At 38.3% G+C, this 23145-nt stretch overlaps 1 protein-coding gene across 2 annotated transcripts in view; it reads right to left on the bottom strand.

Moving 5' to 3' along the window:
• LOC142640461 (gamma-glutamyl hydrolase 2-like) overlaps positions 1-22117 on the bottom strand; it is a 66435-nt gene extending 44318 nt beyond the window's left edge. Inside the window, exons 1-2 of one of the 2 annotated variants that reach the window (XM_075814572.1) lie at positions 21608-22117; positions 6287-6373 (exon numbers count right to left, since the gene is read on the bottom strand). In XM_075814572.1, coding sequence (XP_075670687.1) covers positions 6287-6373; positions 21608-22051 — 531 coding nt within the window. In that variant the 5' untranslated portion in view covers positions 22052-22117. The remainder of the gene's footprint in view (positions 1-6286; positions 6374-21607) is intronic. The other variant, XM_075814573.1, reaches the window with a different exon arrangement.
• Positions 22118-23145: the final 1028 nt, after the last annotated feature.

The raw sequence follows: 23145 nt of genomic DNA, 5'->3' as shown, positions 1-23145 counted from the left end.
TAGTTAAGAGCTAGCCGGCTTGTACGTGAAACTAATTGGAGCTGAACCCAAGCCCATTTTTCTTCAAAAATAACAGTGGATTTAGAAGGTGGAGGTAGAAGGTCTGTTTGTTGGGATAATAAAATCCAACCCATTAGTGAGGGTCCTATCTCCTTGGATACAAACCGTGATCTTGGGCCTCCCCACCAAGCCCAGCGCCGCACTTCTAATAAAACTATGCGTACCTCACGTGTAGGGGATGCTATTCCAAAAGTGGGTCATAGCTCCTGGGCAGTGGGTGAAGGGTCAGGCAAACTTGGGCTAGAACTGAAGACATCGATACCGCCCCCGGACTCTGGTGCCGAGGTGGGTCTTGTCTCCAACGTGGTTCTGCATCCCAATGGACACATTGATGAGGGTGAAGGGTCAGGTAACCATGGTTCTGAGTTGAGGACAAGGACACAACCTCTGAGCTCCAATGCCGACGTGGGTCTTGTCTCCGACGTGGGTTCGCACCCCAAAGGACACATCGACATGGGTAACAACGTTGCTCCATCGGTAGTGAGCTTTCCAACCTCATTTTCAGCCGATGAGTTTGCCGATTCATTTCGGTGACACAACTTGGTGAGCCCGCATCGTTTTTCTCCTCTTTCCAATTTGGTTTCTAATGAAGAGGTTTTAATGTTAGAGTGGGATGAGTCTCTGTTGTCAGTTAAGGGTGAAGAGAAGCCAAAGTCACTGGTTTGCCATCCTTTGGCTCAATGGGATCCTAATGGAGGTCTGGTTCTAGCTATGGAGGAGGGTGATTTTGTTGAGGTTCAAGGGATAATATGAAGCCTTCAAAATGGGTGAGAATGATGATCAAAGGCTTTGGCAAGTATGTGGGCTTTCCCGTTTCATCTTGTGAGAATCTATGTATTTCTTTTTTTCAAAAGCTTGAGAGAAAGTGGGTAGAACAGGTTGTTGCTGCAAGTACACGTCGGGTGAGTAATTTAAGCCAAAAAGTATGAGAGAATTAAGAAATTTAATTTCCACAATTAATTATGATGGTCAATCTGGAAGAAATACTCGAGGAAGTTTAAAATCCATTGGGACGGATCAGTGTTCATGAATTTGAAACTTTTATCTTGGAATGTCCCAAAAGAGAGTAATTGTGAAGAACTTGCTGACAGAGTGGAAATGTGATGTAGTTTGTCTACAGGAGACAAAATTGGATAGTATCATTTCTGCTGGTGTGATGAATCTGTGGGGTAGCCCTTTTGTAGAGTGGGTGGCTTTGGATGCTAATCATACTGCTAGGGATGTATTATTGATTTGGGATAGAAGGATGTTTGAGAAAGTTGATTGTGTAGTAGGAAGGTTTTCAGTTTCTATGTTGTTGAAGGGTGTGACAGATGGATTTGAATGGGTTTGTTCCGAGGTGTACGGACCGACAAATGTTAGTCTCAGGGATGCTCTATGGGCAGAACACGATACTGTAAGGTTAAGGTGGAGTTTGGCCTGGTCTTTGTTTAGTGATTTCAACGCTATCAAATACCCAGTAGAGAGGTTTGGTTGCACTTCTTTCTCCTCAAACATGTCTAAATTTTTGGATTTCTTTGAGAAACATTTTTTGGTTGACTTGCCTTTGATAGGGGGTGATTTCACTTGGTTTTGCGGTTCCAACAACCCTTCAATGTCTAGAATAGACAAAGTTTTGGTTTCAACAGAGTGGAAGGACCACTTCTTGGATGTGACCCAAAGGCTTCTTCCTCGGGTGTTATTAGATCATTGCCCTCTTCTTGTGGAGGTGGGTGGTATGTTGACGGGGAAGAGTCTTTTCAAATTTGAGAATATGTGACTGAAGGTGGAGGGTTTTGTGGATAGAGTTCGCCAATGGTGGAATAGTTATCACTTTGTTAAGCCCCCTAGTTTTGTGCTAGCATGCAAGTTGAAGACTCTTAAGGGGGATTTGAAACATTGGAACAAACATGTCTTTAGGGATGTGTGTTTTAGGAAAAAATACTTATTGACTAAGCTTTTGGATCTTGATTCAAAGGAAGGCCAGCAGGTCTTATCTCAAGAAAAGGAATCAAGAAGAGTTATTATTAAAGCTGAAATTGAATTTTTGGCTTCTTTGGAAAAGATTTCTTGGAGGCAAAAATCAAAAGCTTTGTTCATAAAAGAAGGGGATAATAACACCCGGTTTTTTCATAGACTTGATAACTCTCACAGACAAGCTAACTCTCACAGACAAATGAATTTTATTAGGAGTGTGGAGGTAGATGACATGTTGTATGAGGGCAAATCAGATATTCTAGATCATGTGGTGGATTTTTATAAGAAACTTTACCAGGAGCTGAAATCCTGGGCTATTGATGGCTTAGAATTTGATTGTCTAGATGAGACTGAGAGGCTCTCACTGGAGAGGGATTTTAAGAAGGAGGTGATTCTTGAGGCATTAAAAGAGGCTGAGGGAGATAAGGCCCTTGGGCCTAATGGGTTTACTATGGCATTCTTCCAAAAATGAGTGTAGTGGAAAGAGATCTTATGGCTTTCTTTGCAGATTTTCATAGACATGGCATCTTTGAGAAATCTCTTAATGCCACGTTTCTTTGTTTGATCCCTAAAAATGTCAATGCTGTTAGTATTAAGGACTTTCAATCTATTAGTCTTGTGGGCAGCTTGTATAATCTTCTGGAAAGGTTTTAGCTCATGGGCTAGGAGGTGTTTTGGATAAGCTCGTTTTTAACTCTCAAAATTCTTTTGTTGGAGGGAGAAAGATTCTCGATTCAATCCTTATTGCAAATGAGTGTCTGGATAGTAGAATAAAGAGTGGGATTCCTGGTGTGATTGTCAAGTTGGATATTAAGAATGCCTACGATCATGTGAACTGGAATGCTCTGTTCTACGTTATGGAGAGGATGGGTTTGGGGAAGAGGTGGCGGAGATGGATGAAGGCTTTCATTTCTACAGTTAGGTTCTCGGTTCTTGTTAATGGTTCTTTAGCTTGTTTTTTTGGCAGTTCTCGCAGTCTCCGTCAAGGGGATCCTTTATCTCCACTCTTACTCTTCTTGGTGATGGAAGTTCTTAGCAAGTTGCTAAAGAAGACGAAAGTGGGCGACTTCTTGAGCGGATTCCATACAGGCTCCCATGTGCAAAGGGGTTTGAAAATCTCCCATATTCTTTTTGTTGATAACACTATCTTATTCTATGATGCTTCTAGAGAACAATTATTATATGTAAGAAAGGTGTTGATTTTCTTTAAAGCTATCACAGGTTTGAAAGTCAATGTTGGTAAGAGTGAGATTGTGCCAATAGGTGAGGTAGGTAATTTACATGCTCTAGCTCCTATGTTATGTTATAGGATGGGAAATCTACCTATGAATTACTTGGGTATGCCTCTTGGGGCACATTACAAGGATCCCTTGATATGGAATTCAATTCTAGAAAAAATAGAAAGGAGACTTTCTGGGGTAGAAACAGTTATATTTGTATAAGGGTGGCAAACTTACTTTGTTAAGGAGTACTCTTTCAAGCCTTCCTACTTATTTTTTATCTCTATTCACTATTCCTCAAGCTATAGTAGCCAAATTGGAGAAGATACAAAGGAATTTCCTTTGGGGGACTTCTGATGAGGTCTTTAAATATTCTTTAGTCACGTGGGAGAAAGTTTGTTTACCAATGGAGGAAGGTGGTTTGGGGATAAGGAGGTTGAGATTGTTTAATCAAGCCTTGCTTGGTAAGTGGTTATGGTGCTTTGGGAAAGAAGTTCACAGGCTATGGTGTCAGGTTATAACAACCAAATATGGAGTGGATAGTGGGAGTTGGTGTACTAGGGATGTTCGAGGGACCCATGGCTGTGGACTGTGGAAGAATATTAGAGCAAGATCTGAGAGTTTCTTTAGACAGGTGGAGTATGCTGTGGGGGAAGGCCATTGTATTCATTTTTGGTATGACCCTGGAGTGGGCCTATCCCTCTAAAGGATCTCTATCTAGATCTGTTTTCTTGTGTTGTTTCCAAAGAAGCTTGGATTTCTGATTTGGTTGTTTCTAATTTAGAAGGGGTAATAGAAGCTAGAATTTACAGTTACGTCGAGCTTTTCATGAAAGGGAGGTAGAAAGAGCATTCTCTCTGCTTAAGCATCTTTATTCTAATATGCCAAGGGGTGAGGGAGATGATACATTGACTTGGAAGTTGAATCGTTCTAGGGTCTTTGATGTTCACTTTTACTATAGCTTGCTAATTGACCCCAATGGCTTTTCTTCTATCCCTTTTCCCTGGAAGTGCATTTGGAGTACAAAGGTACCTAAAAGGGTGTCTTTCTTTTTATGGACAGTAGCTAGGGGTAGTATTCTTACCATTGATAATCTGGTTCTTAGGCGCTTACCACTGGTTAATTGGTGTTGCATGTGCCAGTGTGATGAGGAAACTGTGGATCATCTTCTACACCATTGTAAGTTTGCTTATGCCTTGTGGAGTGAAGTTTTTTTGATATTTGGAATCCAGTGTTTGATGCCAAAGACAATAGCCTTCCTTCTTTTTGGCTGGTGGAATTGGCTGGGAAGCATTCCTCTAATTTTTGGAATATGGTTCCAGCTTGTTTGATGTGGTTAATTTGGTGGGAACGTAATAATCGTACTTTTGAAGATATTGTGAGATCAACAGATCTTTTGAAGCCTATACTAGTTGGGACCTTATTTCAGTGGGGTAAAATTTGGGATTTTACACAATGTATTTCCATTTATGAATTTCTTCTTTCTATTCACATCTCTTCCTGAGGTACTTGTATTCATTTTAAGTACTGAGTGTTCAATATCGTGAACATGATGTCCTTTTTATGAAATAAATCTTTGATTACCTATCAAAAAAAAAAAGCCTATGGTGATTTGGAGCATGATCCCTTACAACCTCATGTGGAATATTCGGCAAGAGAGGAATACTCATACCTTTAAAGGAAATGAGAAATCAACCAATGACTTTAAGGGTCCGTTTGGTTGGAGGAGTGGAAAAGTGGGAGGATGGAAAATTAGTGGGAGAATAGAAAAGTGGGAGAATAGAAAAGATTTGGTTTTCTCTCATGTGTGTTTGGTTGGAGGGGTGGAAAAGTGGGAGGGTAGAAAACTTTTTTTTTTTTTGTTAGAGAGAAAGGAGGATGAAAAATGTAGTTTATATAAATTGACTATTATGTCCTTATTATATAATATATAAGAAATAATGGGAAAGTGAGAGGGGTAGGTGAGTGTAATAAAGTGAGAGTATTTGTGTAAATTACACCATTCAGCATCTTTTCCTCCCCATTTTCCTCCCAATTTGGGAGGATAAAAAAATGTGGGCCCAGAGGGATTATTTTCATCCCCATTTTCGGTCTCTCTTGTTTTCTCTCCTGAACCAAACGGTAGAAAATGTTATTTTTCACCCTATTTTCCTCTCCCTATTTTCAATCCTCCCTGTTTCACCCCAACCAAACATACCCTAAGTTGTCTTTCCTCCTGATGTTGTTAGAGTGGACAAATGCTTTGGGTGTCTTTACTTTTGTTTCTTTGGCTGATTTGCTTGATAGTTGTACTTTCCATGCTCCATGGTTTTTGATGTATTGCTGGTTCCTTAGCATGGTGCATGTGTTCTCTGGTTCCTTGTATTGTTCTCTTTATTTTCGATGAAGTTTTCATTAATGTGGTTAGTTTGGCAAGAACGTAATAATCGTATCTTTGAAGATAACAAGAGATCTCTAGATCTTTTAAAACATCCTCTTTTTGGTACTTTATTACAATGGGCTCATATTTGGGGTCTTACACAATGTATTTCAATTTCTACTTTCTACAATCTGTTAGCTGTTGGCTTTAGCTCTTGAGTTTTTTGTATTTTCTTTTTATTGCTTATCAAAAAAAAGTAACTAGGTACTTTCATGATAGAACGCTTGATATAGGAAACTGTACTAAATATCACTTTGCTTATCTCAATAGTAATTTTGCTCAATACATTGCAACCGCAAACCTCAACCACTTTCCAGTTATGTGAATTACACACCAGAATAGCACATTTCTAATTTGAGGCAGGGACTAAAAGGAAAACTACAAGTATATCAACTTTAAAAGGTGGGAACCATAGTGAATGCACTCAACCCACTGTACTTGGAAAATACAAGTTCTCTCCAACAAGCATTGCAAATGTCATGCAGAAACCTTTTTTTTTTTTGGGGGGAGGGGGGGGGGTATAAATCCAATTCTTTTCAGCCTGTCAAAAGCTGTGAACCCCATGCAGGTTCAGACTATCACATAGTTCAAGCCACTCCTTGTATATATAATGCAGATATGTAATTATTACCTTAAAAATCCTCTCAACAACTTTGTAGTACAGACCAGTTTTAGCCCACCCTCCTGTGAAGAGCACTCCATTGACCAGGTTGAGCTTCTGTAATGCAGCTGTATGTCATTAGCATGACGCTATAATTTTCTATAGGTAATGTTACAAACAGAGCCATGGGTCTTGACCCATGAACCTTGCCCTCCACCTTACTCTTACAAGAGAAAAGGTGTTGTTTGAGCTGGAGCTCAGAGCAAGCAGAGATAATATAAGTGCTGAAATATGTAATTTATCAACATATCAAGTTTCTCCAAATAAATAGATAACAGTAATACCGCAATATCAAATTATCAAACAAATTCAAAGGAACCGAGCCAACAGCCAATATGCACGCCAACGACTTAAATTATTGGATTTTGGATGAGATAAAATGAAATAACTAGTCCTCTCTTGATAGTAATGCATAATCTATAGGTTGGTCTAGTTAAACTCCCCCAGATCCCCAGGTTTTTGGGACTCTCTGATAGGTAAAGAGAAAAAAAGGAAAAGTACAAGATGTTCATGATGATGAACAAGAAGAAAAAATAGAACAAACAGCACAACAAAAAGAGGGTAATTAGGAAACTAAGCTAAGGGAAGACATAAACTCAGAGAGAGAACAATCAGTAAAACCCCACCAACGAGACCACTCCAAAAGACTAAGTTGGCATAAAACCTTTAACTCATCCAACGTCTTCTCATTGTCCTCAAAGGAACGATGATTTTGTTCCAACCACACAATCCACATTAAGCACCCTGGAACCAAATTTCAAATGTCCGAATTATGCTTCCCAAGCCACTGATACGAACAATATAACAAACCCACCACCGATCTTGGCATAACCCAATGAATACCAAAAACCTGAAGCATAAAAGTCCATAGGGAATGAGTAACAGGACAATGAAGAAGAAGGTAGTCTACCAACTCCCCATCACAACACATGCAACACCAATTAGCCAAAGGGCGACCCTTAAGCATTAGATTATCCAAAGTAAGGATCCGACCATGTGAAGCTATCCACAAAAAGAACGCCACGCGCTTAGGAATCTTTGGTTTCCAAACACCCTTCCAAGGAAACAAAGAATTCAAAGCACCCCAAATCGCATAGTAGTAAGACCAGGTGTCAAACTTACCATCACCTTTTAGCCGCCAACAAAGAGTATCTCTCCTATCACCCCGAGGAATACAAGTTTGGATAAGCTGAAGTAGAGAATAAGATGCAGCTAACTGCCAATCTTCAAAAGCTCTAAAAAACCTTAAATCCCACACTCTAACAGTACCCCCTTCTGGAATCCACAAAACCTCAGAGATATAAGCATCCTTGACTGCTAAATACACATAGAGCTCAGGATAGAGATCTCTTAGAGTACTATCACCAATCCACCTATCATGCCAAAAACGGATACGAGTGCCTTCACCCACTACAAAAGATAGATGCTTAGAAAAGCTCTCCCACCCTTCATTAATGCTTCTCCATAGGCCACACCCATGAGTCCTCCTGCAAACTTTAGTACTCCATCCCCCTTGACCCTCACCATATTTTGTGGAGATAACTCACCGCCAGAGATGGGTAACTTCATGACCATATCTCCACAGTCATTTCCCTAATAAAGCTTGATTAAATGACACCACACTTCTTATCCCCAAACCACCCATCTCAACAGGTAAACACACCTTTTCCCAAGCCACCAAAGGATATTTAAAACTCCCTTCATACGACCCCCAAAGAAAATTCATTTGAATACTTTCCAATCTAGCAGCCACAGCTTTAGGAATAGTAAAAAGAGGTAAAAAGTACATTGGGAGACTTGAGAGAGTACTCTTTAGTAACATGAGCCTACTACCCTTAGATAAATAGAGACGCTTCCACCTAGATAGTTTCTTCTCCATTTTCTCCAAAATAGAATTCCAAATTGAAGCTGCCTTAAAAGAAGTTCCCAACAGCATCCCCAAATATTTCATAGGCAAACTGCCCACACTACATTGAAGAATATTAGCCAGCACATCTAGATTATTCACATCCCCAACAGGGACAATCTCACTTTTTCCAACATTGACCTTCAAACCCGTAAAAGCCTGAAAACAAGACAACACCAACCTCATGGACAGCAACTATTCCCTAGAGGCATCACAAAATAAGATAGTGTCATTAGCAAATAGCAGATGGGAAATACACACACCAACAGAGTTCACAGCTCCCACATGAAGACCCTGGATAAAATTACACTCCTCTGTCTTCTTCAAGAGTCTACTTAAAACCTCCATTATCAAGAGAAACAAAAGCGAGGATAGTGGATCCCCTTGTCTCAACCAAAGAGAACTTCCAAAAAACCTTCAACAGATCCATTTACGAGGACTAAAAACAGACAGAAGTAACACAAGCCTTAATCCACCCCCTCCATTTCAATCCAAAACCCATTCGGCCCAACAAATAAAACAAGGCCTCCCAGTTCACGTGGTCATAAGCTTTTTCAATATCAAGCTTGCAAACCACACCCGGTATTCTGCTCTTCAACCTGCTATCCAGGCATTCATTTGCAATAATCACTGAATCCAAAATCTGCCTACCGCCAACAAACGAATTTTAAGTCTCAGAGATGAGATTATCCAAAACCACCCTCAACCTATTAGCAACACCTTGGACAGCAGCTTGGACACACTACCCACCAAACTAATGGGGCGAAAGTCCTTAATGTTAACAGCATTACACTTTTTATGAATTAAAGTGAGAAACGAAGCATTCATAGACCGTTCAAACACAGAATGCCGATGAAAGTAATCAAAAAAATCCATGACATCCTTTTCCACAACACTCCACATTTGTGAAAAAGAGCTATGGTGAAACCATCAGGAACTAGGGCTTTATCACCCTCCATCTCCCTTAATACCTGGATGACTTCCTCCTTCGTAAACTCCTCTAAGGATAACTGCTCATCCTCTTCAATACTTGCAAAATCTAACCCATCCATAGTAGGACGCCCCACCTCAATTTCCTTATACAACCCCTGATAAAAGAGAACTAACTAAGCGCGTACATCAGACTCATCCTCATATAGAACACCATCCACCTCAATCCTTTTAATATGATTAGCATTTCTATGAAAGTTTACTAATCTATGAAAGAACCGAGTATTATTATTGCCCTCCTTCACATACAAGGCCCGAGACTTTTGCCTACAGGAAATCTCCTCAAGAGAAGCCAACTGTTCTGTGTCTCCTTTGAGTTGAAGGCGACAAATCTAATCCTCATTTGAAAGACCCACCAACTCCTCTCTCGCATCTAAACCCATCAGCTCAGTCAGCAAGTTCTTTCTAAAAGCCAAATCGCCAAACTCCTCCCTGTTCCACTTTTTTTAAATCTGCTTTCAAAGCCTTCAATTTTTGTGCCAAAATGAAACTTGGAGAGCCCGCAAAACTGTACCCATCCCACAATTTCTTAACTCTATCAACAAAACCCTCAACTTTCAACCACATATTTTCAAATTTAAAGGCACTTCGACCATGTTGAACAACACCAGCTTCCAACAAAAGCAGGCAGTGGTCTAAAATAACACGAGGAAGCACCCGTTGGGATACATTCTCAAAGTGCTCCTCCCAATCAAGAGAAACCAAAGCCCTGTCAATTCTTGACACAGAGGGAAGACCAGAATCTCTAAACCAAGTGAAAAAGGCCCCCTCTAAAAGTAAATCAACTAAAGAATTATTCTCTATAAAATCCGAGAATGCGAACATAGCAGGGCTAAAAGACTCACAGCCAAGCCTTTCACTTGGATACCTGATAATATTGAAATCACCTACTAAACACCATGCATGGGCCACCTGGCACGCACCTGAGATAATTCCTCCCACAAAGTAGACCGCTGCCCATTATCATTAGGGCATTACACACCTGTACAAGCCCAAACAAAGTCATCCACCACTCCTCTCAATAATACAATGACAAAAAACTGTCCAACAATTACATCCAACTTTTCAAAGACCCTCTTATCCCAAATCAGCAAAACCCCTCCCGAAGTCTGCACAGCATCCAAAACAACCCAATCAATGAAAGGACTATCCCAAAAACTCCAAACAAAAGCAACATTGATAGAAGATACTTTTGTTTCTTTAAAACATACAATATTACACTTCCACTCTTTTAGAAGATTCTTACAAACCTCTCTCTTCCAGGGATTGTTAAGCCCCCCTTACATTCCAAGAAAGAAGTCATAGAGTCATTTAAAACTACCAACAACCCCCACAACAATCAAAGAAGCCCTGCTCCTACTCCTAGAAGAGACACCATCATAATTAACATAAGAAATAAGCCCCTTAAGCTCCCTGAGACCTCGTGACCCTGAGTTTGCAGGTCGCTTAGACACCCCATCATTATTCACCTTGAGACATTCCTATTCTAGAAGGCGAAATAGAGCCAAACATTGAGCTTCATGTTTCACAATAGGGAAACCCACCATTTTACAGAAATTATTCATCAACTGGGACACCCAATTCGAAGGTGGCCCAGACTCTGTCACCTGTGTTCCCTCTACAGAATCCTGAACCAGCAACACCTCACTAAGATCATTAGGTTCCCACCGAGACAGAGGTTCACATTCCAACACAATTATCTTTCTCTCCACTGCCACAACCACTGTCATCCACCCTACTGGTCTCCCACGGTAGAAGGTGCAGCCCAGAATCCGTCTAAAATTCCCCAACAGAATCCACTAACCTCTGTTGCGTCGTATCATCATGAGGACTACTCTGTTCTTCTTCATGAGCTTCCCCTTCCCCAAACTCAACTTCCACCCCATTACCCAAGTCTGAGAGAGGAGAAAATCTATTTTGAACCACCCATGGATGCCGACAAAGGATCAATGGCACCTCTTTCAGAATCGAAGGCTTAATCACTGCCATTGCCGAGCTAACCACCATATCACCCGTGAACCCAGAGACTCGATTACCTAATCCATGAATTACCTTGGCACTAGAGCTCGTGCACCAAGACAAAACAGCTTTGCCGGAGTCGAGATTAACTACATCAGAGCTACACCTTGATGCCGATTCTTTTTCAATCACTAGATCACCAAAAGTCATCGTCGCTGATGATTGATTTCACACTTGAATCACTGGCTCCGGTGACTTCTCGGCGTGAAATCCACCATCTGCTATGACATCGACCACCCTTGAAAGCTCACCATGATGACCCAACTCCTCATTTTGATTCAACGAAGCTTTGTGAAGGGAAGTGGACATCACCGCCATCGCCGACATGTGGGCTTTTGGTGGTGGTGGGCTCGGGTCAGCTAACGAGGAGCTCTCACCCACTTCCATCCTAATTGGGCCTGTGAGCTCTAAGTTAGGGAAGCCCACTTGTTGGTCACAGTTGGTGTCTAGGCCCACCAAATCCTTTATTTGAGCCCGTGTGACCCATTTAAAATTTTTTACTCCCCCTTATTGCTATCCCAAGAAACCCGTCTCCTTCCTTTCACATCAACTTCCACAATTAAACCACTCCCTGTCCAACATGATCCCCTTATATCACTCCTCTTCCCATTTTCATCAGATTTTGAATTCAAACTGAATCTTACTAGGATACGTTTCCTATTTTCTGCCAAAATTTGCTCACCTAATTTTGTATCCACATTAATGCACTGCTCCCTCCTATCCCTTCCTCCCACCACCCTTGTATCAGCTTGCCCACTGGAATATCCCCCACTTTAGCACCTGTAAGTTTTGGATTCATCGCCAACAACCCCCTTGACTGATTCTGCCTCTCCACAAACTGCCCCTGAATCATATTTTTATCCTTATCCTTCACAACCCTTGGTTGTACCTGACCCTTCAATGTCTCAACAAAAGACCGAGAGGAATGGAACCCCGACATTCTCCTCTGTGGCTGAGACACAAATTTGGCCTGGCCTGAACCACCTAAAGCATATTGGCCAAGTTCCAACATCTTCCTCAGTTCAAGCCCAAAGACCTTCCAACCATTTTGTGCTATGCCTCCAGGAATTATGACAAATCTTCTAAGCCCGCCAACTTTGAGTTCAGACACTAGAAGGAACTAACCAAAGGAGTTTGATCCCCGCTGCAAAGTGTACGCAGTATCTCTTTCCCTAAGCGTAAAAAAACTGTTTGGGATTGATTCCAACCACCGTGTGTTCTATATTCTTCATCAACCATAATGCTGCATTCTTGCCCATGAATACTGACTTCATGAAGTGTTTGCCTCGTTCAAAAATACTTAAGGAGAAAAAATTTCCTCCTTCCTCAACCACCAAGTGAAAAATCTTAAATTCAATGAAAAAACTACAAATTCCACCCATTGAACTCAGCCCTTTCACCACCAATGCCCACCACCAGCTACACCACCCCTACCACCTAGTGTTCCTACCACCTAGTGTTCACCAGCTACCTTGATTCATGATGATGAACACACAAAAGCATAAATAGTAAACGCAATATTTTTTTAGGATAGGTTTGGGGAAAAAGACACATACAAGTACTCTGCAAATCTTTCAAGTTGTATAATACCCATGCATCCCCTTAAGACAATCAATATCAAACTAAGTTTATTTATTAAACAATCCTTCCTCTCTCTCTCTCTCTCTCTCTCTCTCTCTCTACATACATACATACATATATATATATACTATTATTTAAGGGGTTTCCCCTATTTGGACCGAATTTTTTTTTTATTCCAAAATATCCCTATAACCTACGTTTAAGTAGGGGTAAATATTGGTAAAAATGCTTCTTTAACTCCCATGTAAAACATTATCTTCAAAATAGGACCACTTACTCTTAAGTCTTACCTAAAACATTTCTACGAAATAGGAATTCAAATCTGCTCTAATTACTCCTATCAAAACACGTTACTTAGAAATTTTAAAAAGAGAGTTTCTTTCTTTAATCAACTTTTTTTTTTTATAGTCATCTAAATTCATGTCTTTTTTTATTTTAATAGCCATCTAAATCCATGTCTTGGTTTTCTCCCTCAATCCCCTTATCCGGTTATCCAACTTCCATTTTTTTTCCCTGAATTATCCAACTTATAATTAGTTTCTCATCCACGTTTTAATAGACAATTACCACTCTTTTTTATAACAGTTTTTTTTTAATTTCAAAATTAAAAATAATAATAATAACTCCCAAAACATTATCCAACCAAGCTACCATTTTCTACTATAAAAGAAGATTACAGTATATCAATCAAAATTCAAAACTAAAATTCTATGCTTATTTGAAAACAGAAAAAGAGGTAAGTTTTTGGTGAATTGGCCCAATGCTAATTTGTTACAGAATCTAAGTAATAGAGGTGAGAAAATTAAATTATTGATTTTAGGCATTTACTTTATGATTTTGATGTGTTTCTTAGCCGGTTTTTATAAATATTTGCACTCCCTCTCTTTCTTTGTGATAAAGTGTGTAGTTGAATTGCTTCTCTATAAAAAATCTTGATGTGAAAACTTTTCAAAACTGGGTTGTTCCTATCTGATTATTAGCGGGCATTCTCTCTTTGTTACAATTTCTTAGTCCTTATGAAGCTCTAAAAAACAAATATGTTAACTGCATCTGCAAGTTTATTTAAGATTTAAGAATTGGGGCTAGATATTAGTTCAAGTTTATTTAAGCTTTAAGTAATAAGGTGGGTTTGAAAGATAAGGGTGATGTGTTTGATGTTCCATGCACCAATTCTTTAAATGTATTCCCTATTCAAGATACTCATGCTATCAGGAGTGGTATCAATCTAGATAAGGGAATAAGAGCCCGAAGTGCAACAAAGAAAGTGGAATACGTTTGGAATGATTTATGGTCAACCAAAGCACAGAAGAGTGTATAGTAAACCTGCTCACATAGTTATTATAAATTAGATTCTAAAAACAGTTATATAAAAATTCAAATGGTATACGTCTTTGTAAACAAAACAAAAAAAACAAAAAAAAAATATATATATATATATATGTATATTTCTTATTAGATAGATTAATTTGCAGCCCTCTGTTTGTGTCTTTGTACCTTACCCGTTGGAACTGTTCTTCTCTAAGGGTCTGTTTTTGATAGTTAGATTGCACACACTAAGAACTCTTTGACTTCTGTAATCAGATTCTAAGTTAGAATATAGATATTTGCAAACTTCTGCTTTGTCCATTTCCTATTTTTAATTTCATTTTTATTTTGAGAACGAAGATGTAACATATGCTATGCATATAAGGATTAAAATAAAATATTGGGTCTTATGAAAAAGTTCCAAAATTCTTTGATATGTCGGGTTGACGAATGCACAAATTTATTGGATTGCATTAAGGAAGTGTTGGAATGGAATATTAGATAAGTTCGGGTGAGATTCAAACCTCACATGAAGTGGTTGTTATCTAAGAAATTGTTGTAAAAAAATTTCTTTTGTAACAAAAACTATATTTATCATTTGTGATTCTATGTAAAATTCAATTTACATTTTTTTATATTTACTAATTTACTACTCCATCAAAAATGTTATGTACCTTTTCTCAATTTTAAAGGTAGTTGATAAATTTTAAATTTAAGCTCTTTTTAACTTTTGTTATGGATGTGTAGTAAGTGGCTAACTTTTAGGATTAAAAAACTAAAATTTTGAATTAAACAAAAATTGATAACTGTGAGCTTTTCCTTTAACCAAAAAAAAAAAAAGGAACACCACCACCCAAAAGAAAAAGAAAAAATGTGGATGCACCATTGATCTAAATTTTAGGATTTAAGCACTTTTTAAGCATCCTAGAGCCTTTCCTTTAACCAAAAAAAAAAAACTAAAACAACAAAAATTTGAGCTTTTACCGGAAAAGAAAAAAAAATAATAGATTCTAAATTTTAAATTTAAGCTCCTTTTAGCTCGTTGTTATAGATGTGTAGTATATGGCTAAATTTTAGGATTAAAACACTAGATTTTAGGATTAAACAAAACTTGATAACTGTCATAAATATATTTATAAAAAAAAAAAAAGCATAATAAAAACAACAACAACAACACCCAAAAAAAAATTTTAATTTAAATTTTAAATTTAAGGTCTTTTTAACTTTTGTTATCGATATGTAGTAAGTGGCTAACTTTTAGGATTAAAAACTAAATTTTTGGATTAAACAAAAATTGATAACTATGAGCCTTTCCTTCAACACAAAAAAAAAAAATAAATAAGTAGTTGCAAATTTTTAAATTTAAGCTGTTATTTACTTCTTTTATGGATGTGTAGTAAGTGGCTAAATTTTAGGATTAAAAAACGAATTGGAGTTCGGAAACGTGGCTATAAAAAAAATACAACTGTGGAGTGATTGGAATGCTTTGGATGCAAAAGAGGAAGTGGTAATTCTATCAGAAGAGGAGAAGTTAGAGAACGCAAGGTTTCAAACAGAATTTAAAAAAATCAGCCTTTTGGAAGAGATTAGTTGGAGGCAAAACTCATGAATGCTCTACTTGAAGGAAGGGGACAGCAACACAAAGTTCTTTCATCAAATGGCTAACTCACATAGAAGAAACAATGCAATTACTAATCTCAAGGTTGATGGGGTCCTGACTTCTGATTAAAAAAGTATAGAGGATTGCATTATTCAGTTTTATAAAAATTTATTAACAGATCATAAAGTCTATCGCCCACATCCGGATGTGCTGAATTTTCCTAAAATCTCTGATGACAAGGCTGGCTGGTTGGTGAGGCCTTTTAAAGATGTATAAGTTTTTGGGGTAGTTAAAGACTTTGAGAGGGATAAAGCTCCTGGCCCAGATGGTTTCCCTATGGCTTTTTTCCAAGCTTGCTGGGATGTTATCAAATCAAATCTCATGAAGATTTTTCATGTTTTTTTTTAGAGAGGTCAGTTTGAGAAAAGTTTAAATGCAACCTTTATCTCCTTGATTCCCAAAAAGTCAAATGTAGTAGAGGTGAAAGATTTTTGGCCTATTAGTCTGATAGGGGGGGTTTACAAAATTATTGCTAAAGTATTGGCTAATAGGTTGAAAGAGGTGATTGAGGATGTTATTTCAGAGTCTCAAAATGCTTTCGTTAGGAATAGGCAGATTCTAGACTAATGTCTCATTGCAGATGAATGTTTGGACAATAGGCTGAGATCAAGAATTCCGAGGGTGTTATGCACGTTGGATGTGGAAAAGGCTTATAATCATGTGAACTAGGGTTTCCTAATGTATATGCTTGAGCGGATTGGGTTCCCAGAAACATGGAGAAAATGGATTTTTTTCTATATATCCACGATCGATCAAATTCTCAATTTTGATTAAGGATCTCCATGTGATTTTTTTGAGAATTATAGAGGCTTACGACAAGGTGATCATTTGTCTTCATTATTATTTGTTGTTGTTATGGAGGCAGTTAGCAAAATGATGGATAAGGCGGTGACGAAAGGTCAATTGTCTGGATTTAGTGTGGGTACCTACACAGGTGATCACTTACAGGTAACTCATCTTCTCTTTGCAGATGATACGTTGGTTATGTGCAATGCTGATATCGACCAGATGCTGTTTTTGCGCCTGATTTTGTCATGGTTTGAGATTGTATCAGGATTGAAAATTAATTTGGATAAGTCTGAACTAGTTCCTGTGGGAGTGGTTCCAAATTTTGAGATGCTAATAGATGCATTGGGTTGTAAACAGGGCTCACTTCCTATGAAATATTTAGGCCTTCTGTTGGGTGCAAAATGGAAAGATAGAGCAGTTTGGAATCCCATCATTGAGAAGGTGGAAAGGAGGTTAGCAAGATGGAAAAGATTGTATTTATCCAAGGGGGGAGACTTACTCTCATAAAAAGTACTTTATCCAATTTACCTACTTATCTCCTTTCCTTTTTTCCAATTCCGGCAGATATAGCATATCATATAGAACAATTTCAACGAAACTTTCTTTGGGGTGGTCTTGGAGATGATTCTAAACGTCACTTGGTGAATTGGTCCAAGGTATGCTCTCCTATCCAATCTAGGGGTCTAGCAATTCGAAACTTGAGATACTTTAATGAAGCACTATTGGGAAAATGGTTGTGGAGATTTGGGTATGAGAGAGAAGCGCTATGGAGAAGGGTTATAAGGGCTAAATATGGAGCTGAGGAGGGAGATTGGTGCTCTAATTCTATTCCAGGCTCCTATGAGTTTATGGAAAACTATCAGTAGTGGTTGGTCTACATATTCTCGCTACATTCAGTTTCAGATTGGAGATGAGACAAAATTACCCAATGTCCCCCTTGGACTTCAACAAAAATCACTAACACCCAATCATCGAACTTTTTTCCCACCATTTGCTCAAGAACCAAACAGTACGCATAACATAACCACTCAAAAATCCCAATACTCAAAGTTGTTTGTTATTAAAGGGCCTTATAGAGAAGATTATATTGATCAACATAGATTGATTCAGAAATATGCTTGTCTTAAATTTATGTATTTAATAACAACCAATCCAAACAAAATCAAACAAATAACATTTGAAAAAAGAAAACATAAAATCTAAATCTTTCTAAAAACGAAGAATAATAATTAGTTATAAAACGGCTCAAAATATGGGTAGTGAATAGTAGTATATCACAACGGTTGGCAAGGCCTATTGGGCCAATTACAATGAAGAGACCTTAAATTCACAAATCGTCATTGTCCCCTCAGTACACATAAAGCTAAACACAAACATAACAAAAATGTTGACCTTAAAAACAAATGAGAATACTTCGATCTAAAACAAGCAAAAGAGAAAGAGAATCTCACAAATTGTGTGGTTCTAAGCCCTAAGTTCCTAACTCATTGATAGGGAAGTTTTGTTGAAATCCAAGGGAGATGTTGTGGGGTAATTTGTCTTAATGATATTTTTTTTTCCGATATTTCAGGACATGTGTTCAGCCTTTTTTTTTTAAATAAATAAATAGTTTGGTCCAAGTCAAATACCACATCAGCATTCCTATTAGGCCACATATGATATAAACTTACAAATAGTTAGACATAGACGAAAGGACATAAAGTTGAATGTTTTGCAAAGATTAGGGACAAAAGATGAAACTTTTATAGTTTAGGGACAAAAACTGATTTTTTGGTAAATTTTAGCCACGAAAACAATATTTTGGCCAAAAATTATTATTTCATAATATTTTTATATGTATATATTAAGAGGATTCAGAAAGTTAGTTATTGTTTTTTTTCCTGTCAAAAATACCCCTACATTAATTAACCAACAATTTAAAAATGAGATTAAAATAGTAAATTGGCAAAAGAAAGTTAGTTATTGCTTTTTTTATTGTCAAAAATACCCCTACCTAAAACTTAAAAATTGGTTAAAATAGTAAATTGACAAAAATAATAAATTCTTACATCTACGTTGAAATGTTTTCCTTCTTCTAATAAACTCCTAATTTTATGTTGATTTAAATTCCTACATCTACTCACTAACTCCCTACAAAATAGGATCACTCTTTTGTTAATTTTAAAACTCCTCCAATCTACAAAACTCACCCCAAGTATTCATCACACCCTTAGATTTTTTTTTTTTTTTTTTTTTTTGTGATTGGAAAAAGTAGAAATCAGATATTATGAATGTGTTTCATAGTTTTCATGCCCATGCTGTGTTTGAAAAGAGCCTCAATGCTACTTTTCTTGCTCTCATTCCTAAGAAAACTGATGTTATGGATGTCAAAGACTTTCGGCCTATTAGTTTGGTGGGAGGGGTGTACAAGAATATTGCTAAGGTGTTAGCCAATCGAATGCGTAGGGTGATTCACGGCCTTATTTCTAAATCTCAGAATGCCTTTGTGAAAGGTAGACAGATTTTAGATTCTGTTCTTATTGATTCTGAGTGTTTAGACAGTCGATTGAAGGCAGGGGTTCCAGGGGTGCTGTGCAAACTGGATATTGAGAAAGCATATGATCATGTGAATTGGGAGTTTCTCATGTTCTATTACAGCAGTGTGGCTTTTCTGCAAAGTGGAGAAGGTGGATCAGGTGTTGTGTATCAACTGTTAAATTCTCCATTTTGATCAATGGTAGCCCTTCTGCCTTTTTTGGGATTTCTAGAGGACTTCGGCAAGGTTACCCTTTATCCCCTATTCTCTTTGATATTGTCATGGAGGCATTGAGCCGTATGTTGGCTACAACTACTACAACAGGGCAGTTTTCGGGCTTCACAGTGGGGAATGCGACTGGTTCCTTAATGATGGTGTCTCACCTTTTGTTCGCGGATGATACTCTTGTTTTCTGTGATGCTGATAGCAATCATATAACAACCTTGCGTGGGATTCTCTCTAGATTTGAGGAGATGTCTGGCCTAAAAATTAATTTAGGAAAGTCTGAATTGGTTCCAGTTGGGGATGTGCCTAATCTTCATGAGCTAGTGGAGATTTTGGGTTGTAGGGAGTCGGCTCTTCCGCTGAAATATTTAGGTCTCCCGTTGGGTGCTTCTTTTAAAGATAAGACGATTTGGAATCCTATTTTGGAGAAGATGGAACAAAGGTTAGCTGGTTGGAAGAGGTTGTATTTATCTAAGGGGGGCAAGGTTACCCTTATTAAGAGTACTCTCTCTAGCTTACCTACGTATTTCCTTTCTCTTTTCCCTATCCCAGACAAGTTGGCTAAGAGGATGGAGAAATTACAAAGGGACTTCCTTTGGACTGGTATAAGGGATGAGCATAAAATTCATTTAGTAAATTGGTCTAAGATATGCAGGCCAGTGAAGAATGGAGGGATAGGCATTAGGTGTTTGAGAAGGTTTAACTTTGCCTTATTAGCCAAATGGTTGTGGCGCTATGGTTTGGAGAATGATGATGCCCTTTGGAGAAGGGTCATTGGGGCGAAGTATGGGAATGAGTGGGGTGGTTGGTGCACAAAATCTGTATCTGGGGCTTATGGTGTTTGTTTGTGGAAGTTCATTCGGAGTGGCTGGGGGAATTTTTCCAAGTTCATTCGGTATGAAGTGGGTGATGGAACCCATGTGAAGTTTTGGGATGATGTGTGGTGTAGGAATCGTCCGCTTAAGGAGGCGTTTCCAGATCTATATAATATCAGTAGGACAAGGGATGTTTCAGTCTCTGAGGTTATGTGCTTTGTAAATAGGAGAGTTTCTTGGGACATTCAGTTTCGTCAGTTAGTGAATGAACAAGAGTCACAATCTTTGGATTTGTTTATGGTTTTGATATACTCCACAAAGGTGCGGGGTGTTGGTTCTGACGTTCTTTGTTGGATGCCAGCCAGCAGACGAGGTTTTAAGGTGAGTGGGTATTACCACTCTATTTCCCCTTCTACTGGCAGTTCTTTCCCTTGAAAAATGGTATGGCAATCGAAGATTCCTCCTCAAGTAGCTTTTTTCTCTTGGACTGCGGCTTTAGGCAAGATTCTAACTATAGACAACCTTTGGAAGAGACATTTTGTTGTCCTCAAGTGGTGTTTTTTTGTGCAAAAGGTGTGGAGAGTTTGTAGATCATCTCCTCCTTCACTGTCTTATAGCCTTTGAGATGTGGAGTATGATCTTTAGCTTGTTTGGTGTTTGTTGGGTGATGCCTCAGAGGGTAGTGGATTTGTTGGATTGTTGGACATGCAAATTCAGGCATCATCGTAATGTAGTTATTTGGAGGCTTGTGCCGCACTGTTTGATGTGGTGTATTTGGCGGGAATGGAATTCAAGAAGCTTTGAGAGTCATGAACGGTCTATGATTGAGCTTAAGTCTTTCTTCTTTTTTACTCTTCTCAAATGGTGTCTTGTTTTACCATCTTTTTCATGTATTTCCCTTCCTGTGTTGTTAGATCATTGTAATTTAGTTTCTTAATGTTTTGCCTTTTTGTACCTTTCCTATGTACCAGGCTGTGTATTTTTATAAAATTTCTTTATTACTTATCCAAAAAAAAATATAGAAATTTTAAATTATAATAAATACAAATTATTAATCTTTACCCAAAAAAGAGAAGAAACTTTGAGCACGCGCTCAGTAATTAATTATTCCTTTTATAGAAAAAATACATTTAATATATAAAAAAATGTATTTTAGCAACATTCATTAAGAAATTCATTCAATTAAGAAATCTATCTGCACCATAGGCGTATGAAAATATATCTCGAATTAAAAAATAAAGAAGGCATCAATCCCTATCCATCCATCTCCCTTGCCGTCAAAACTCAAAACATGTCAATTAGCACAAACGCCTCCTAAGGAACTTCATCATCGCAATATACTCAAAAAGCTCATCATCTACCTAACCTGAACCCTAATCTAATAAATAAATAAAAAGCCCAAATAATTCTTTTTCTTTTTCAAATTTCAACTAGCATAATAAATAAAACCTTGAAGGAAGAAGTAAGGTTAATTAAATAATAATACCTGGAAAAGAATGTGGGAAGGTTCATTATAGATGAGAGGAATAACACGAGCACCAGCGGATTCAACGAATTTGACATAGGAGGCCGCAATGTAGGAAGCGTTTGTGGCATTGCTGAGACGTCCAGAGGCGCCGTCGCCCGGGTGGCTCAGAATTCCGATGACCGGCCGGTAGTTGAGATTGGGATCTGGAGCGATACAGGTGGTGGTGGAGTCGGCGAGACCGAGTTGATGATTTTGAGTTGGGAGAAGAATCGTTGACTGAGCTTTGGCGAGACTGAGTTCTTTTGAGTAAGAAATGAGGAGAGGGATCCAGAGGTAGTTCCAGATTTCAGAGTAAGAGGAAGAGGAAACGACGTCGTTCTTCGGCATGTCTGAGCCAGTACTGGAAGATGAAGACGAAGATGAAGATGAAGAGGAGTACTGTGGAACGGCGTCGTTTGTCATTGCTTGTAAATTATAACTTTGTAATCAAAAGCAGTAAAGACTTAAATTGAAATTTATAAAGTGAATTTATGAATGATGACATTTGATACTACCTACCTAAAAGAGAGAGGAACGGTGGGAGTGGGACTCATTTTGGGGCTGTTTAATAAATGTGTTAAATTATAAGCATTTTTACTTACTTTTTCACTTAGGTTTCTTTTGTTTGGACTGAAAACTCTTTCAGAAAATCATTTTACGCGTTTACGTGTGTTTGGCATCTACGAAAAATTCGGTCAACGAAAAATCATTTACGGTTTGATCGGAAAATACGCCCCTTCAGACGGAAAATCATTTACAGTTTTATTTTACCTTCAAACAATTTTCGGAAACCACACCAGAGAGTTCGAGCACACTCCTCACATGATCCAAAACCCATCTCCAAACTATTTCCAGAAAAACCCATCTCCAAACCATTTCCCACGGTCCAAAACCCATCTCCAGAAAAACTCATCTCCAAACTATTTCCAGAAAAACCCATCTCCAAACCATCTCCAAACCATTACCTTCAAACCATTTCTAGGAAAAAAAAAAAAAAAAGGAAAAAAGAACTGAACCAAGATCAACTCAACACCGTGCAATCTCACCGTTCGGGTTGTGCCTCTCACCGCCGATCAAGCAAAGATCGATCCCCGCAACGCGATCTCGCCTTCGCCGTCCATCGCGTGATCGAACCTCCGCTGCATATCTCGCCTTCGCCGTCAATCACGCGATCGAAGCCTCCGCCGCGCGATCGAAGCCTTCGCCTTCAATCGCACGATCTCTCCTCTCTCTCTCTTCCTTCTTCTCTCCCGGATTTGATGATTTTTTTTTTTTTTGGTTTTATTTGTTCTGTGTTTCTCTGAGAAAGGATTTTTATATATTGATTGGAAGCTGAGAAAATGTGAGCAATAGAGAGAAAATGTGTTTTTTATAATATTTTCAAGGACACAACCAAACACTTGAAAATATTTTTCAAAGTATTTTTTAAAATGCCACCAAACACCTAAAAATATTTTCTTTTCTCGAAAATATTTTCACCTGAAATTATTTTACATCCTGAAAATATTTTACACCAA

Source organism: Castanea sativa, chromosome 6 (assembly GCF_040712315.1).
Source record: "Castanea sativa cultivar Marrone di Chiusa Pesio chromosome 6, ASM4071231v1".
NCBI lineage: Eukaryota > Viridiplantae > Streptophyta > Magnoliopsida > Fagales > Fagaceae > Castanea > Castanea sativa.
Note: the sequence above shows the minus strand (reverse complement) of the source record. Positions and strands in the feature narration are given on the sequence as shown.